Genomic DNA, 15,145 nt, shown 5'->3' on the forward strand with positions numbered 1-15,145 from the left:
TATGTTACGTTTCTGTAGCATCCAATTCCTTGACCCTGCGTCCCAGGTTGGATTTCATGTAGTCAGAGTTAACACTTTTCCGTATGAATAATTTATTCTCATATTAGTTTTTTATTTGTACTGCTAGATGAGCAAACAGAACGTTGCAAAAATAGTAAATAATATATGTTTTTTGTTTAGTCTTTCGCTTAACTCATGATACCAAGTGGGTATTCTCGGAAAATTTAAGTTTCCATTGCGTTTACCTAGACGGAATGCAATTGGGCACAGGGCTTTTAAATTGGACAGGAATTGTGAGAAAGCACTATTCGCTCTAGCCGTAGCTAAAATTAACAATACATTTGTTGAACTTAGGCCGAAAAAAAAACAGACAATAGAAAGCTTGTCTAGTCGTATTGTGTTTTTCTAAAGTATTCTTTACACAAAGTAATAAACTATAAATGAAGGGTATGCCTTTCCTTAACTCAGTAATCCGCCTTGGCCGTCCAGGTGGCCTTGTTTCCCAGGACGCCCTTGTCGCAGTTCTCACGCAGAAATCTAAGACCCGCTTCGATGGAGCGCTCCAGGTCATCCTGAGACTTGGGCTTTTTCGCTGGTGGAGCTCTGTCATCCAATCCAGCAGGCGGAGGAATAGCGGCACCCATGCCACGACTGGATGTGCTCGGTTGTTCATCAGCTTCGTCTTCGTTATTCGCACTGTAGCTCCGTCGTTGGAACTTCTTTTCCTCCTTTGTGCTGTGAAAATTGTGGAACTGCGGCTCTTGGGCACGGTTCCACACCATAGGCGGTGGCATGCTGCTGAAGTTACTGCGCTTAAGGGGGACAGGCTCTGGCATGGGCGCAAATTCTGCATGCCGCTGGGCACGCTGCTTCTCATTCCACTCCTCCTGGGACATTGGCAGGCGTTCGGCCTTGTACTTCCACTCCTCCTCAGGTGGTTCTGCGCTCTCCGAGTCTGCTAGCTTGCGCACACCAGGTTTGTTCTTGTCCCAATCGCGTACGTGCTCCTTGCGCAATTCTTCCAGTTCAGCCTCCTCCTTTTCTTTTTTACGCTCGATGGCTGCCCTCCTCTCTTGTTCCGCCCGATTTAGCTCTGCTTCTTCTTTCGCCAATTCGTCCTTCTTTTGCTGTTCCTCCCGCAGGTAGTCTTCCTCGCTGATGGGTGGCAAGCCGTTGCGTTCTCGAATCCTGTTTTTGGCGGCCAGCACGCGATCCGCCACGAGACGGTCTCGTTGGGCGCGCAATTCATCTCGTCGCATCTGCTTAGCCTTCGTTGCTTGGCGTGCCTTTTCCAGATCCAACTGCTGCTGTCGGCGCTCGTCTTCGTCCGTGGAGAAGGCATAGTAGCCAACACCGTGGGTGCGCGCTTCGTCAAAGAAGACATCCTGGTAGTGGACATCAGGCTTTTCAAAATTCTCCTGCTCCTTGCGCTCCCAGTTCATGCGCTGTTCGTCGTGCTTCGTCATCGTGGACAGGGCTTCGCTGAAGACGCTCTCCGTTGGACGCGGCCCAATGAAGGACTCATCATCGCTGTTGTGGTTACTATTCAGCTCGCGGCTTCCTTTGGTATTTATCATCCAGTTGGCCTTGGTCTGATCTAGGCGCTCCGGCATGCTCTCGGCAAGTTGCTTGTCGCGTCTCTTGGCCTCCTTCAAGTCCTTCCGCAAACACTTTCTGGTGCGTCCCAGGCAGTCAACGTACTCCACCTCTAAATCGTCGTGGCCTTCTTCATCTTGGCTGGAACTGCTGCTGCTACTCAGTCGCTGGCGGGACTCACGTCTCTGCGTGCACTGCTCCGGCTCCCGATCTGCCTCCTGTTTTTTGCGGTTGAACATCACCAGGCAATTGTCATCGGAGTTGAGGCTGCCTCCATTGCGGCTCATCCGGTCGTAGAACTTACTCTTGGCCTCCAGGATGCGCCGTGACTTCTCCAACTGAGCATGGTCCTCGGCCTCGTACACTTTGGCACCATCGTCGCTGCTTGCGACCTTTTTGTAGCCCTGATCACTGGACTTTTCCTTGTTGCCGGCGCTCTTGGTGGGGCGAAAGTCGGCGGCGGATGCCTTTGTGGCCTTGGCCACCCTCACCTCATGCTGTTTCCGCAGCAATTCCGCCTTCAGGCTGAGCAGCGAGGAAAGATTCACACTAATAGCCTTGTTTGGATCGTTCATTGCGTACAAAAGTATAACTACAAAAATACAGCTGTGAGATAAAGTTGCAGAAGCAACAGCTGATAAATACACTGGCACAAAACAAATCGAGATACTTTCTATAATTTTAATTATTCATTAGGACTGTCCACAATATTATGCTGTTTTAAAGAAAATAACAAAACATTAGATAACAGATATATATTGATACAAGAAGCACATTAAAGCAATAAATTAAAGTTACAAAATAATTTAATAAACCACTTATTAGCTTATGTTTTTTCTCTGTACCAAATACGGCCACACTAAGCGTGGTGACAAGAAAAAGAAGAAGCGTGTTTATTTACCTTTTGGAATGTCGAACTCTGGAGAGGATTTTCAGGTGGTAACGCGCAAGAAATGGATGGCTCGTAAGTGCCTGAGGCGGCGGGATCGCCATAAATCCGAAAGCGATTACCTAATCGACTGTCCGGATGTGAATGTGGAGAAATTTCAGCCGTAAGTATTTCATATTGTTGTGTTTTTCATAGCCCTTTTCCTGAAAACAAAATCCACTTCTAGGCGCCTTGAGAACCTGTGCACCGAGATGTGCCAAAGCGACTACTTTCTGGTGGCCATGGAAGCGCTGCAGCAGCAACTGGAGGGCATTAGGAAACCGTTGGAGCGAATTGTTTGCCTGGGACTGGGACCTTTCTCCCGCACCTACCATGCCCTGCATCAGGCTGCATTTGTGATTGGACTGCATCGGCATCACAAGATCAGAGAGGCCTTGTACTTCGATCCCGTCTTCAGAGACAGCGAGAAGGAACTGATCCGGCTGTTCGACGGTTGTATAATGAGCAAAGACTGCGCGGGCAAGCACGAGGCGACGGTGCCCACGCTCTATTATCTGCCACACTGCCCCTACGCTCTGATGCATAACATCCTGTGGTCCAATTGGAAGCGGGAGACACTGCCCAACGTTTTTCTCATCTCGAATAGCTTCGAAATGCTGACCATGACGCCCAGAAACCAGGATGACCACATAACAAGAATAGTAGAACATTGTACAGAAACTCCGCTGGAAGATGACTACGAGCACCACAATGTATTCAACGACTTGTCGCTGCACACGTTCCCCCAGGAATCCTTGCCCGGTAGCAACGACGAAGCGTTCTGGACACGATGTGCTCCCTTGAAGGTAAACGAGGATGAACTGATCACGGAAACGGAGACGAGCCTTGCTGCCCTGAAGCTTGAATCTGAATAAATGATCATAGCGTTGGACTTTTAAACGTTTTTTTTCATATATACCAAAAGGCCCGTGAAACGCGAGTAGTAAGTTGGGTTTCAGTATAGTTTCCAATTCTAATAACAAGCTATTTACAATTATATTGGAGGCACCTACAAGCGCTCCATAATCATTTTCTCTGCAGGCTTTACGCCGTACTTGTAGACCTTATTGAGACTTTCCGGAAAGTCGGGCAGTAGATTGTTGAAGTTCTCCACGTGATGTGTATGCTGCTCCGTCCAGATGCCGTCGCCCGTGAAGTGGAACTCCGATTCGATTAGGTAGAGAATGAGAGTCAGAATTTCGTTGTTGCTTAACGAATCGAAATTCGCCACTGGCAACTGCAGATCTTCTTGCGCATCGGGTGATTGCAAAAGGAGCATTTTTTCTTCAATACGTTTGCTGTGTAGAAACAAAAAGTATTAGGGCAAAATCGCTTGTAAATTAATTGTACCACTCACATGGGATAAAGCAGCAAGTGTATGTTCGCAAATATCTCATTAAGTTTAAACTTTTTGCTGCGTAAGTACTCCAGACACTGCTTCACGTGCAGCAATGGTATATGGCACCAGTTGGGATGGCGAGAGAGAAGATTGCGCAGCACTTGCACGTCCTTCCCCAAAACATTACTCAAGTAGACGACTATATCGCGGCCTTTAGTACGATCTGAGCCATCTCTGGCAAATCTGGAACATGGTTATTTGATTAGTCAGTCAATAAGCTGATAAGATTCTTACTTAGCGAACGCCTCGGACCCACAAGAAAGGATGTGCAAGGAGGCGCACCGAACCCGCAGTTGATTGAGATAATCCAGACGCAGTCGCGCCTTGTTCTGGTAGTGGACCAGTCTCAGGATTCGCGGATTGGTACCCAAGACTTGAAACTCCTCGATCTCCTGCAGATCCCTTAGTCGCTCCAGAACCGTATCCGGTCCAAGGGTGAGCACTTCCAGGCAGCGGAGAACGGCATCCTCACTGATGCCGAAAGCGTGGACGTGCTGCAGTGTTTGCTTCAAGCTATCGCAGGTGGACATCAAAATCTTGGGTCTGCGAAAGCCGATTTCTCGTATGTCCTGCGAGTCAATGGTAGGCACCTCTCGCAGGATGCGCCGCACGTTATCTGCTTCCGAATAGAGCAGAAAACTGTTCTTCCTTAGCCGCTCGGCGGAAAAATTAAACTCTTTGGTCAGCAGTTCAATGGTGTCCTGCACTGCTCGAAAACTCTTGTGGCGGATGCGCGTGTAAACGCGCCACAGCTTCTGTAGATCGTTGTCGTCCATCTGGAGACGTTCACGCAGGTAAGCGTTGATCAGGGATTGTCTCAAGCTCTTCAGTGTGAGGGTCTCACTCTCCAGCTCCCGTAAATCCACCGGCAGCTTGATATCCTTAAAATATCCCGCCAGACGCTCCGCCACCTTCACATCGAAGGGGATGTAATTATGTGCCTTCAAGACTTCTATCGGCTTGTTGACCACCGTCACATACTTGGCCAGCGTTTGGACAGTCACGTTGTGGAAGCCGCACTCCTGCAAGACACTGTGGCGATTGGCCAAAGTGGTGGCGCCATAATAGATGATCATGGGTTTCGCTATGATGTCGTCCACACTATAGTCCAGTGATTTCAAAGTGTCGTAGGAGCTTAGCAAGTCCTTGCGCTTTAACGTCTTGAGCTCTGGGTGCTTCTCTAAGGCTGCCGCCCAAGAACGATAGGAACTACCTATAAAGACGCAATAGTGACTCCCTAAATCAACTTTAAAGCCTTAGCTTACCCAGAGTTTTGGACAAATAGCTGGCATTCAGCGGCTCTTCCATCGGAATCTCGACTGTCGGTGGCTTTGGCAGTTTTGGCTTGAGATCCTCCTTCTTACTGCTGACCCGTTTCGAACTGGCCATTCCCCGCGCCAGCTGTCCAAGGCTCCGGGCCAGCAATTGCGCTTGATTCTGGCCGTTGCGCAGCATAATTATAACATTTCCCGCAGATTTATTTACAAACGGCAAAGAAACGTAACTGTTATCGGGGTGAATGACAACTGTTGCAGCTAGTGATGGGAGCACATATATACAAAGGGAAAAAATCAAAATATAATAATATAATATAATTTATATTATATATTTAATATTTCTAATATTATTTTGTTCAATGTTTGAGTTGCAAAAAGGCTTTGAGTGTGCAGAAAATGTATTCTCCCTTGATCTTGTGGTAGGTAATCAACTATCGATACGGCCGGCAAATCAATTTCATCGATACGACGACGGTTGTTTTCACATCCCTAACCCCGCAGCGTTGTTACACGTGCGCGTGAATTATAGTTTATTTGACTTGGTTTTTATTTCAAAACATTTAAATATGTCGCTTTTACGCATCAGGTAAGCATTGGAGATGAAGCCCATGAAATGCAAATGAAATCAAACCAACTGCGCTTCCAGGAAACCAAAAACCCGCAAGGGAAAGAAGGTGTTGCTGGCCAGGGAGCCGCAACTCATTGAATCCGCCCGCACAATGCTGTTTTTGGACGGAAGGAAGTGCGGCGGCAATGTGAAGCTGTGCATGAAGGACCTGCAGGCGCTGAAGAAGCCGCTGGTTAAAGTGCTGAACCGCAAAAACGACATTACCCCCTTTGACGATCCCTCATCTCTGGAGTTGTAAGTTTGGACAAAGCAAACAACTAAAATGTAGTGTATTTAATTGTAAACATCATTCGAATCACCAGCTTGACCATGAAGAACGATGCTGCTTTGTTCACGTTCGGTTCCACGTCCAAGAAGCGACCCGATAACATTATACTGGGCAGGATCTTCGAGAACGAGGTGCTGGACATGTTTGAACTGGGCATCAAGCGGTATCAGGCGATTTCCGAGTTTAAGAACGAGAAAATCGGAGCCTGCGTCAAGCCCTGCCTGGTGTTCAATGGTCCGAAATGGGCACAGACCGAGGAACTGAGGCGCCTTCGCAACCTGTTCATCGACACCTTCCAGCGCGAGAAGGTGGATTCGATCCGGCTGCAGGGCATCGAACACGTTCTGAGTTTCACGGTTACCGATGACATGAACATACTGATGCGTTCCTACCGGATACTGCTGAAGAAATCTGGCCAGAGGACGCCGCGCATAGAGCTTGAAGAGATCGGACCCTCGGCCGACTTCTCCATTCGCCGCACCAAGATCGCCAGCGAGGATCTGTACAAACAGGCACGCAAACAGCCCAAGCAGTTGAAGGTGGGCAAGAAGAAGAACATTAGCACAGACGCCCTGGGCAACACCAAGGGACGTGTCCATCTGGGCAAGCAGCAAACGGGCTCCATTCAAACGCGTCGCGTCAAGGCGCTGCGTAAGACGCCGGAGGAGAAGAAGGAGAACCGACAGCGCAAGAAGGTTGCTCTGAAGGCGGCCGCCGCCGAAGCACTGGCCTCACAAGGAAACAATCCCTTCTCTAGTTAATTTTAGTTGTAATAAATTGGTCCTGATTAAATTAGCTTTAACAAGTGTATGAGTTCTGGAGTCGTATCAGTGTATTCCGTCGACAATATTGCGAATGCGCCGCGTCTTGGACTCGGCCAACGCGTCCTCCAGCGTTTTGATCATGTGCACCAGACTGCAGACATCCGTCTGCACTAGCAAATCCTTTCGATGCAGCCGCTCGTCCTCCTGCATGGCCTTCAGCTCCTGTTCGCTGCGCCCGGAGATGTCCACCGCCAGCAGCTCTCGGTTTTCATTCTTCGGTTCGGTGTGCAGATATAGCTTCATAGTCACCACCACCTGACACTGATCCAGCAGGCTCCGCGACGCGGTGCGCACCTCCAGTCGCCAGTCCAGGTTGACCAGCCGATAGGCACGTATGTTGGCCGACTTGATTGAGCCCTCCACAAAGTTTCGTTTGCTGGTGACGAACTGCTCGAGAACTTCTATCACATCGTCGCCGAGTTCGGGGAATGTCTGGCGCAGTATGGCCTCCATGTCGACGGAACTGCTCCCCACTCGGGTGGTCACGCTGATGAGCAGGGATATCAGCGCCTCCACCGCCTGCTGCACTGCCTCAGGACTGCCCAAATCGGAGGACTTTTTGGCTAGCATCTCGTAACGGCTGGGATTGGGTCCATTTATTAGGTAATCAAAGGCGGACTTGCACAGCTCCACCACAGCGCTGGCGGGTTTTTGGAGCAGGCTCAAATGATTGCGCTGTTGTTGAGTTAAGCGCAGAGATGACATCTTTGTGGTTGGTTGCCTCACTAAGTTAGTTAAATAGTATTGGAAGTATTCATAGGTAAACAGGTATGCGATATATTCATTTAATCGCAGACGATTACCTTAAAAAGTTTGATGTGTTGACTTCTTGAGACTTACGTCCTGCGGCTGTACTTCAGCTGTAAATATCAGAACTTAGTTAATTTAAAAACATAAACAATAAACTGGAGCTCAGCTATACTATTTACCGTATCCCTTAGAGTTTGAAATGCATACTTGGAAACTACCAAAATAGTTCAATTATGATCATCATCATCATTTTGATTGCATTCTCCAGTAGCACCTTATTTTAGCTGCATAAACTTAACATTTATTGGGACAAACCAAAATAAATAAATCTGGTTGCTATCGAATATCGATAGGTCGATACGATTCTGCGGCTCAATTGAACATGGCTTGCAACTGAGTTAGCAGCTCCATTTGATTTGTATCGATATGCAGGCTCAAATTTAAATTTGCTGCATCTAAATATGCTGCACTGCAACTGCAATTTAAATATTTCCATACGAAAGTATGCTTTTCCTTAATATTGCAAGCATATGGCCAACAAATATCTAGTTCATATGCACATAAAATGTTCCCCCCAAATCAAAACCCAACGAAAAGCTTTCATTCAAGTAAAAGCTCCCTCAGCGAAAGCAACCCTGTTCTCCCCCGCCCCCACGGCAACAACAACAACAACATGGATTCGCAAATCTGTTTCATTGGCCCGTGGGATTTTGCTGGCAGAACTGCTCTCGTTTAATTGTTTTAACCAATACATTTTGTAACCAAAACCCGTGCAAATATGCTGAAGCAAGTGACGAAGCAATTGGCCCTGCAGGGAGTGCGCACCTTCTCGGTTGGCCAGCAGGTAAGCATTGTTGTTACCCTCCAAAATCCCGGCCAGAATCGTGCCCATTCCACTGCAACTGTTTACGTAACAGTGGCGGCTAATACACTGCATCCGCTAGCAATAACTACACAGCCTGACATAACATCGGCACTCTCGCCATATCTTTGCATTCTCGATCTAGAACAACTACAAGGTGACCGTTTGCGGTGCCGCTGGAGGAATCGGCCAGCCGCTGTCGCTGCTCCTCAAGCAGAATCCCCTGGTCACCGACTTGGCGCTCTACGATATCGTTCATACGCCCGGTGTGGCCGCCGATCTGTCGCATATCGACACCAAGAGCAAGACCGCCGGATTCATCGGAGCCGACCAGCTGGGTGACTCCCTGAAGGGTGAGTAGAGGGCAGGGGCCGCGAGTGAGGTTATGTGACCAGCGGATACCAGTGGAAAATTTGCCTACGATGATGGTGGTGGTTCCGCAGGGGGCAGGGGTAGAATCCACCATTATCACTCATGATATGATATGCACTGTACTTGAAGTGCTTAGCTTCAATGGTTTTACTGACATATTGCAAAGTATCTTTCTTCTTTTAAATCTACTAAGCTTTCTAAAAATTTATTTTTCAAGTTAACTAAAACATGAACACATTCTACTTATGTGGTTTAGTTGATTTAGATGTTTTGTATTTTAAACATGTATGGTTGTTAAAAGGGGTATAGAAATAATGTTCAATTTATATAAGTATACATTAATAATACTTAAGTTATGTAAAATTATATTTTCTGTGCATACATTTCAAATTGAAAATCTTCACATAAAATCAGATAGGTGTTTTAAACAATAAATATGAACATTAAAAATCAAGAATAAAGATTTCTAGAATGAAGCTTTAGACTTACCCATTAGTATACATATTCGCAGAGCTCTTCCATGTGATTTGCATTAACGAAATTTTATGCTCTGATAAGATAAGCAGCTGAGAATATACACCCTGATAGCCTTGAAATGGTTATTGGTATTAATAACGACGTAATCAGAAGCGGTTACTTATCAGTGCAGAAGCCACCGGGATTGAACCCATAAAAGATCAAAGCTCAAAGTGTCAGCCAGTCCAGAAAACTAATCAGCGATGCATTTTTATGCACACCGTTTTTGCAGGATCCGATGTGGTGGTCATTCCCGCTGGTGTGCCCCGCAAGCCGGGCATGACCCGCGATGATCTGTTCAACGTGAACGCCGGCATCATCAAGGACATCTCCAACTCCATTGCCAAGAACTGCCCCAAGGCCCTGGTGGCCATCATCACCAACCCGGTGAACACCTGCGTGCCCATCGCTGCCGAGATCCTCAAGAAGGTAAGAAACATTATTGGCTGCTAGTGATCCTGATTCCTGATTCCATCCCTTTTTTCAGGCTGGTGTTTACGATCCCAAGCGTCTGTTCGGAGTCTCCACCTTGGATGTGGTGCGTGCCCGTGCCTTCATCGGCCATGCCCTTGGTGTGGATCCCCAGACCGTGCAGATCCCCGTGATCGGCGGCCACTCCGGCGTGACCATCCTGCCTGTGCTCTCCCAGAGCCAGCCCCTGTTCAAGGGCAACCAGGACACCATCGAGAAGCTTACCGTGCGCATCCAGGAGGCCGGTACTGAGGTCGTTAAGGCCAAGGCCGGAGCCGGTTCCGCCACTCTGTCGATGGCCTACGCTGGTGCCCGTTTCGCCGGCTCCCTGCTGAAGGGACTGAACGGCGAGAAGAACGTTATCGAGTGCTCCTACGTGCAGTCCACCGTCACGGAGGCTACCTTCTTCTCCACACCCCTGGTGCTGGGCAAGAACGGCGTCCAGGAGAACCTCGGCCTGCCCAAGCTCAACGACTACGAGAAGAAGCTGCTGGAGGCCGCCATTCCCGAGCTGAAGAAGAACATCCAGAAGGGCATTGACTTTGCCAACGCCTAAGCGATCCAACAAATCCCATCCGCTACCAAAAAATCGTGTACTTCATTAGCGCCTATTGTGAATTGGCAAACTACCCATACTACCCCTAGCAAATCTTTCGTCTCAAGTCGGCGTGTCCCAAGATTATATAGATCTGCGCCTAGTGTGTGGTGTAAAATGAAACCAGTTGATATCTGAAATAAATAAATTGTAAACTTGGAAAAAAGGCTTTAGATTTTTAAACCCACTTGCGTGTCAATGTTTTTTAAAACCCCAAAACAATCAACTAGTGATTTGAATGTCCCTTCGCACAGCAAAAAGATATGCAACTATGGGTTTAGGATCTGTTTTTGTAATTCCACCAAAGTAGCGTCACTGGGAAAATGGTTGCCCAGCTTACACTGAGCGAAGGCATAGAGTGTTTGTCGGACACACACCAGATGGATGGTATTTACCAACCGGAAATTTCGCTGAGTGTAGCCTACACCGCCGCAAACAAACACAATGCTCACACGCACACGTCCACACAGACGCAACCAATTAAGCTTCGTTAAGATCAATTTAAACTTGCCCGCATGTCACGACGATTCCCCTCCCGACGCCCATGACAACCCCTCCGGAATCCTACCAAGACTCCGGCTCCGAATCCAGTGCGTACGCATTTCGGAATTCATTTTTTAACGATATACAAATTTATGTGAGAGTTGAATTTTTTATGCTATGCATGTGGCATTCCTAACAAAATATTTCGAGAGCGTACTAGAAATCCTATTTGTTTGTATAAAAATTTGCAATATAATTTCCAAACAATTCACACCTTCTGAAGATTATTAAATCTAATAAAATAGTTTTCGGAGGAACGTGTCTGCAAATACTTTGTACGAATAATCTCACAACTCAGTGATAATTGCTAATTTGAATTAAAATATCACATGTTTTTAGATTTAGATGTTTAAGCAATCTTTGTTTGGTGACTAAAAAGTTGTATTCATTTTCTAAATTGTTACAAATCTTTCTATTTTTAGTTTCTGTATTAGTGGATGATCTATATTAGATCAATATAAATTATTAAATTTTAGATAATTAAAAGATTCTTCATTCTTTAAATATGATTTACCTATTTCTTTGATATTTTTGTTTGTAAAATCATGTTTTTCTTAAATAGATTTTGTAAATGTTGCGATCCATCCCCTTATCTATAATTTTCCATAACTTTCTACATCGTTTTGCACTGATTTTGCCAATTGAAGTGCTTGGCAGCAGCTCGAATCGAGTAAATTGGATTACTATTAGACAATTTGATTTGTTCATTAAACTCGGGCGATGCAGAGCACCACAGCACCAATAATTCTAGCCTATTTAGCCATTTTGTAGGGGGGAGGGGGTGTGAGGGGAGTGGACGAACACACCCCCGACTTAATTATCGGCGATCGAAAGGCAGCGGTAACAAGACCAAAACAATCAATTGATACAATTCCATTCATGAAATCAAATCGAACTGCAAGCAAAAATCACGGAGCGCGGGAGACAATTTGATAGGCCGGTCGATTTCGATTCTTGGGGTTCCGCCAATTGGCAGAACACTTTTAATGAAATAATGAGCAGGAATCAATTTTCAGACGCCGCGCACGTACTATATATGCACTGCGAAATGGAATTGCCGGCCGGCATTTTATATTAAAACAAATTGGTTACCATGGATGGATTTACCAGTTCGCGGCGACGACACTCTCTTTTCGTAATCGACCTTGTACAATTTTATTTAATTACAAACAATTAAGTCGCCGCACAGGCACACAAACACCAAAAACGATAAGCGAAGCAGAGTGTCAAGTGCAGCCACAATACAATAATTAATTAATTATTATCGCACAACGCAATCAACTTGTTCATTCATAAATCTCAAAGTGAGAAATTCGAATTCAAGCTCGCGCCAATCGATAGGTGTCCGTTATAAATTACGAGTAGATAATGAGCCATTTCCACTGCGACTTTGATGCTAACAGTCTTAAAAAGCGTGCATTGCCACTAAAAAACATAGTAAAAGGTATCAAATCGAGGCAAATAAACACGCACTATTGAAAATCTATGATTCTTCTAAAAATAAAATTCAGCTGGGAGATATAAGAGCAGCATTACTCGTATCTTTTATATTGGATATCCATTTTCGCGCCAAACTCGACTGTTTAAAGCCATTTGCATTCCCGGGCATCGATTTCAATTACATAACACCACAAATTGCTCTGCGAGAGCGATCGTGCCGCTTAAGTCAACTGTCGCAGCTGCAGTGTAGCACTCCCACCACTCAGATGGGGCATTAAATGGCGCCTTCTTCTTAAATAACTCACAATTGTCGGCAATTAATTTGAATTGTGCACACTGTGTTGCGATTTTTCGTGCATCGACAGCCCCAAGAAGCCCCAAAGCCAATTACACCGGCCAGGCCCATCAGTTGACATCTTCAGCCATATCATCTCCCCATCCTATATAGTAAAATGCCCCATATATCGCGGCTGATATGCACTAGCAATTGTGATTGCCTTTAATTTATTGGCGTCATCTCTCACTTTCCCTTTGATTGGATTAAGCTTCAAGTCGGATTTGTGGGTGGGTGTACTCGGTCTGGTTATTTAACAATTATGCCGCGACAAATTGGTCCCTAAATGCTTTCTGGAGTGGAATACACTCAATGATTTAGCACTAAGTCATTTCAAGGAATATATGATGAGCTATCTCCTAGAAGATGTTTAGCATCCTTTAGATTTTCAGAATTTAATTGCTGCAATATTAATAAACACATTTGTAGTTAACAAAAACAGAGGACATAGTATATTTGGCATTCTTATGATATCATCATGATTTACTTACCACATTATGTATTGCTCCAAGTTTAAAGCCTGACCAAGTCTCTGTACTAATTATCTTTCATTCGAAATGAATTTATATCCACAATGATTTTACAAGCAAGGAATGTATGTAATACCTCGCTCCCACCACAATTCTTGAACTCCGATCTTTGGTACAGTCATGCCCAAAAAAAATCTCATGTAAATGATGGCAAATTCATAAGACAGCAGCCGCAGAAAGCAAAATGCATAAACCAATTTGAGTGGACGTTTGTGATCGTGGGTCAGATGTCAGCTACGAAATACGCATACGTCTCACATCCGCCCCCTTCTACTACATATATATGTATGTACATATGTACAGACAATATCATCATGAAAAGGGGGTAGACTGGCAGGAGCAAGAACAGCAAGTACCAAGTACCAGGCAAGTATGGACCCCAAAGTGCTATGGAGAATTAACGAAACGAAAATGGGGAAAAAACTATACGTCTTTGTCAGGTCAGATACTGCTGACTGGATGGCTGGGGGAGCGGTCCGGTTACAGCTATGGCTACGGGTCGACTTGCAGACTTTGTCTCGTGGGCAGTAGATTTCGAAATGTGCACTGAAAACTTACATTTTCGTTGGATTTTTACGATTAAATGAAGACTAAGAACAGACAAGCTTTGGATAGCAAGATCTCGATTATTTAAAACTAACCTCAAACACATTTTTTTTTCGAAAATAACAAGTTTTTAAAAAGGTCATTATGAAAAAATCTTTTTGAGATGGGATGAGATTGAAGTACCTATTATCATTCTTCATGCCTTGCGAACATTATTCACATTCTCATCTATTTGTAAGCTATTCGCTAAGTGTATTCACGTTCATAAGTCGAGGTTTTTCCTACTTTCATTCATTGTTTTTCGCTTTTTTCTTGTTTTCCACAGAATGTTGAAAGCGAGAACGAATAGCGACAGCCGAGTCAGAAGTGGAACTAAAATACAAAAACTATTTGATATTTTATGCGGGATTTAAATTGATCTTAACGAAGCTTAATTGGTCGCATCTGTATGTGTGAACGGTGCTCCGCAATCCTGCACGAGTGTGCGTCCGTGTGAGCGTCCGTGTAGCGGTACTTGCGTCCGCCATATTGGAATTTCGTTGTGCGAACTGATCACAATCGCCGAACCAAGTAAACCCGACTGGGAATGGGAATGGGCGACGCGGGCATGGCGCGCATCCACATTGCTGCCTCATGAAAAAGATATAGTAGATATAGCCGATGTACGAGTGTATGAGACACAACACAGAATGTCGTCGCTGTCGGTGATGCTACTGCACCGAAAGAATCGGGGACTTGAAACCTGAAAATATAAACCTAGTTACTACACGCCACAAATTTGTTAAAATGTCGGATTATCCTGGAACTCTAATCCTTTCTCTAAAATGTTATGCTTATGTCAACTGTTTGTAACATGATTAATATGTTCTACTTATAAATAAAAAATTAATGTTAATGTTAAAGTTATTAATGGTTGTGAATAGGTGAAAAATAGATTATATATCATAATATGCAAGATCAAAACATCATATTTAAAAGATCACCATGTTACTTTATGATTCATGTTATATTATATCGGTATATCATATACTTTTTTTGGACTGTGGTCGCTGTTTGTGGTGATATCGCTACTGAGGATGGACTGTCATCTCGGTGGGACAAGTGTGGATACGATGATGATGTTGATGATGATGGTGATGGTGATGGTGGCGATGGGCTTGAGTATCTGTCTACCCCTCAGTCGGGAATCCGTCCGTCTGTCTGTCTGTCTTTCCGCCTGGCAGTGTGTGTATCTTAATGGTTATGGAAAAAATATGACAAAATATT

At 45.2% G+C, this 15,145-nt stretch overlaps 6 protein-coding genes across 7 annotated transcripts; 3 read left to right on the forward strand and 3 right to left on the reverse strand.

Moving 5' to 3' along the window:
* Positions 1-94: 94 nt before the first annotated feature.
* CG7183 (uncharacterized protein) lies at positions 95-2,647 on the reverse strand. 2 transcript variants are annotated; one of them, NM_142435.3, is made up of 2 exons: positions 2,498-2,647; positions 95-2,311 (listed from the first exon to the last, which is right to left on the reverse strand). In NM_142435.3, exon 2 carries the CDS (start codon positions 2,169-2,171, stop codon positions 465-467), a length of 1,707 nt encoding a protein of 568 aa, NP_650692.2. In that variant the 5' UTR covers positions 2,172-2,311; positions 2,498-2,647; the 3' UTR covers positions 95-464. The 2 variants fall into 2 exon arrangements, with proteins under 2 accessions (NP_650692.2, NP_001262701.1); NM_001275772.1 differs by lacking the exon at positions 2,498-2,647 and having other exon boundaries at positions 95-2,215.
* CG7988 (uncharacterized protein) lies at positions 2,474-3,421 on the forward strand. Its single transcript, NM_142434.3, has 2 exons — positions 2,474-2,648; positions 2,712-3,421. The coding sequence occupies exons 1-2, from the start codon at positions 2,506-2,508 to the stop codon at positions 3,397-3,399; spliced, it is 831 nt and encodes a 276-aa protein (NP_650691.1). The 5' UTR covers positions 2,474-2,505; the 3' UTR covers positions 3,400-3,421.
* A 48-nt stretch (positions 3,422-3,469) lies between these two features.
* On the reverse strand, positions 3,470-5,630 carry mTerf5 (mitochondrial transcription termination factor 5). Its single transcript, NM_142436.4, has 4 exons — positions 5,189-5,630; positions 4,158-5,136; positions 3,882-4,106; positions 3,470-3,822 (listed from the first exon to the last, which is right to left on the reverse strand). Exons 1-4 carry the CDS (start codon positions 5,376-5,378, stop codon positions 3,534-3,536), a joined length of 1,683 nt encoding a protein of 560 aa, NP_650693.1. The 5' UTR covers positions 5,379-5,630; the 3' UTR covers positions 3,470-3,533.
* A 39-nt stretch (positions 5,631-5,669) lies between these two features.
* On the forward strand, positions 5,670-6,890 carry Non3 (Novel nucleolar protein 3). The gene is made up of 3 exons (NM_142437.3): positions 5,670-5,786; positions 5,847-6,062; positions 6,131-6,890. The coding sequence occupies exons 1-3, from the start codon at positions 5,767-5,769 to the stop codon at positions 6,855-6,857; spliced, it is 963 nt and encodes a 320-aa protein (NP_650694.2). The 5' UTR covers positions 5,670-5,766; the 3' UTR covers positions 6,858-6,890.
* Positions 6,850-8,030, reverse strand: CG7168 (uncharacterized protein). The gene is made up of 3 exons (NM_142438.4): positions 7,850-8,030; positions 7,724-7,780; positions 6,850-7,645 (listed from the first exon to the last, which is right to left on the reverse strand). The coding sequence occupies exon 3, from the start codon at positions 7,623-7,625 to the stop codon at positions 6,924-6,926; it is 702 nt and encodes a 233-aa protein (NP_650695.1). The 5' UTR covers positions 7,626-7,645; positions 7,724-7,780; positions 7,850-8,030; the 3' UTR covers positions 6,850-6,923.
* A 313-nt stretch (positions 8,031-8,343) lies between these two features.
* Mdh2 (Malate dehydrogenase 2) lies at positions 8,344-10,666 on the forward strand. Its single transcript, NM_142439.3, has 4 exons — positions 8,344-8,514; positions 8,678-8,885; positions 9,653-9,849; positions 9,908-10,666. The coding sequence occupies exons 1-4, from the start codon at positions 8,449-8,451 to the stop codon at positions 10,445-10,447; spliced, it is 1,011 nt and encodes a 336-aa protein (NP_650696.1). The 5' UTR covers positions 8,344-8,448; the 3' UTR covers positions 10,448-10,666.
* The last annotated feature ends 4,479 nt before the right edge of the window (positions 10,667-15,145 follow it).

The sequence above is a fragment of the Drosophila melanogaster genome, chromosome 3R (genome assembly GCF_000001215.4).
Source record: "Drosophila melanogaster chromosome 3R".
Classification (NCBI taxonomy): Eukaryota; Metazoa; Arthropoda; class Insecta; order Diptera; family Drosophilidae; genus Drosophila; species Drosophila melanogaster.